The 2,342-nt window shown below is 65.8% G+C and overlaps 2 protein-coding genes across 2 annotated transcripts in view; one reads left to right on the forward strand and one right to left on the reverse strand.

Annotated features, from left to right (window-relative positions):
* The window catches only part of NKPD1 (NTPase KAP family P-loop domain containing 1), a 4,407-nt gene extending 3,932 nt beyond the window's left edge, over window positions 1-475 (forward strand). Inside the window, exon 3 of the mRNA XM_026051465.1 lies at window positions 123-475. Coding sequence (XP_025907250.1) covers window positions 123-475 — 353 coding nt within the window. The remainder of the gene's footprint in view (window positions 1-122) is intronic.
* A 1,157-nt stretch (window positions 476-1,632) lies between these two features.
* PPP1R37 (protein phosphatase 1 regulatory subunit 37) overlaps window positions 1,633-2,342 on the reverse strand; it is a gene marked incomplete at its 5' end in the record, with an annotated part of 10,745 nt that continues 10,035 nt past the window's right edge. The window contains 3 exons of the mRNA XM_026051466.1: window positions 1,633-1,687; window positions 1,852-1,940; window positions 2,035-2,261. Coding sequence (XP_025907251.1) covers window positions 1,858-1,940; window positions 2,035-2,261 — 310 coding nt within the window. The remainder of the gene's footprint in view (window positions 1,688-1,851; window positions 1,941-2,034; window positions 2,262-2,342) is intronic.

The raw sequence follows: 2,342 nt of genomic DNA on the forward strand, positions 1-2,342 counted from the left end.
GGTCCCTGTGCAGCCCGAGCCCCCCGCTGCCCCCCAAGCTGCCCGTGTCACGTGTGGGGAGGGAACGGCGAGCAGCGCCCAAATCCCAGGGGTTTGTCCCCAAAAAGGACCTCATGGAGCCCCGCGGTCGCTGCGCGGGGCGGGGGGGGCGGGTGGCCAAGGGAGCGGGGCAGAATTCCCTGCATCTCCGCCCATCCCTTCCCCGACTCCCTCTCCCAAACCCGCCCCCCAAGCCGCAATTCCCCCCCAAATCCCGCCTGGGGCCCGCGCCGGGAAGCAGCCCCCCAATTCCCGGCCCGCGGAGGCGCCAAGGACCAAGGAGACGGCCGGGGACGGATGCGGGTTTCGTTTAATAGAAAACAGTGTTATTAACCCCAAAAAAAAGAAGGGGGAGGGGGGACAACAAAAAACGAAAGAGGAAGAAGAAGAAACAACCCAAAAGACGAATGTCAGCGACTACCCCCCCGCCCCGTAGTGTTAATGCAGCGAGTTTCCCGTCGTGATTCGGATTCGGTGCCCGGATCCCGTCCCGCGCGGCCCTCGGCTCCCTGATAGATTTATTGCACTTAAGAACCAACAAAATCCAAGGAAAAGGGGGGGAAAAAAGAGAGGAAAATTGTATATATAGAGAGGGTGAAGTCCGGGGTCCCTCCCTGAGAAAGCCGAGCGGCTGCTCCGAGGTTTCTCCGGCGCCGGGCGGAAAAGCTCCTCGGAAGCTTTGGGAAAACGGCTCCAACTGGGGCTTTTCCTCCTCTTTTCTCCCGCTCCCGCCGGCCGCGGCGGCTGCACGAGAGCTCCGCACATCCCAGGGCTAAGCCCCCGGGCTGCTCCGGCGGCGTTCCCGGAGGAGAGGGCGGAGGGCAGGAACGGGAGCTGCTCCCGGCGGGATGCGGCTGCTCCCGCCGGCTTCCCGGCGCCTTGGGCCCCAAGACGGGGTAAAAACCCGAGGATTTTGCAGCGCCGGCTCGGCGGGGATCCCGCTTGGCCACGCAGGGATGGAGCATGCGGGAACGCCACCAGCATCCGCATCCGAGCCGCGCTGGCCGGGGAAGCCTCTTCCATCGGTGCTCGTTTTCCTGATTTTTCCTCTTTTTTTGGGTCAGGCTTTTGCAAAGGGAGAGCGCGAGCGCAGAGAAAGGCGCAGCTTAGGCTCAAAGGAAGGAATTCTACAGTCCCTGAAGTCCAATCCCCACCCGGGAACGGTGCAGCTCATGATAAATAGATACCGAGGAGAGGAAAACACAAAAAGAACCAAAAAAAAGGGACTTTTTAAAATAAATAACCATTGCGGCTGCAAGCGCAGCCCGTCCTGGGGGGCTCTCCCGAGCCGCCCTCTCTCCGGCGGGGAATCGCGTGCAGCCCTAACGGGGCGGTTTTGTCCCCGAAACGCCGCTCGCTTCGTAGTGTGAGCGGCCCCCCCGGAGCCCGGGATCGTCTCCGTACGGATGCGGCGGGAGCGAGCGCCCGTTCCGGAGAAAGAGAGGAAAAGCAAACGCGGGATCGGAGCGGCTAGTGTCTAGAGAACGGGAGCAACGGCTCCGGGAAAGGGAGGGAAGTCTCCGCGTGGGTCCCATCGCTCCGGTCTCCTTCCCTTCCTCCGTGGCGCTGGGAATCGCGGAGGCCTCTCCAGCGGGGAAGCGTTTCGGGCAGGAAACTGCTCGGGAAGCGTTTCGGGCAGGAAAGTGCTCTGGAAAACACGGGCAGGGCTTTGGCGGGCGCGAGGATCCCCCCCTGCGGACGGCGCGGGGGGAAGCGGCTCCGGAGCGCCTCGTGCACTGCGGTCGCTCCCGTCACACCCGCGGCAGCTCCCGGGGATTCGGTTTTCCCGGGATGGAGGGTGTCGGCCCTCACCTGCGCTCACAGCGGCTCCTGCGCCGCGTCCTGGCTCGCTTCCAGCAGCAATTCCTCCAGTTCCTTCTCGTTCTTGGAGCAGTTCAGCTCTGAAAGCAGAAGGGAAAGGCGGCGGGTCAGCTTGGCACGCAAAACCCTCCGAAATGAGCCCAAAAAGAGGGGCGCTTGGAGCGGGGCGCTCACCGTGCTCCACGGCGCAGCTCCCGGCCTTCCCGGCGCCGGCGGCGGCCGGCAGCGCTCGGGCGAAATCCGTCTTGAGGCCGTTGGGCAGCGGCGCGGCGCGGAGCGGCTCCTCGCAGGGCGCCGCACCCATGGGTGCTGCCGCGGGCAGGGTCCCGCGCGAGTCCCGGGGGGGCTCCGGCGGCGCCTCCACGCGCGTCACCACGAAGACCTTGTGGCCGCGGCCGGGGCTCGACACGGAGATCCTCCTCTCGGCGCCCGCGGCTCCCTCGGGATGCGGCGGCGGCGCCTCCGGAGCGGCGCGCGCGGGC

This window comes from Nothoprocta perdicaria, unplaced genomic scaffold (genome assembly GCF_003342845.1).
Source record: "Nothoprocta perdicaria isolate Ctin4 unplaced genomic scaffold, notPer1 scaffold_759, whole genome shotgun sequence".
NCBI lineage: Eukaryota > Metazoa > Chordata > Aves > Tinamiformes > Tinamidae > Nothoprocta > Nothoprocta perdicaria.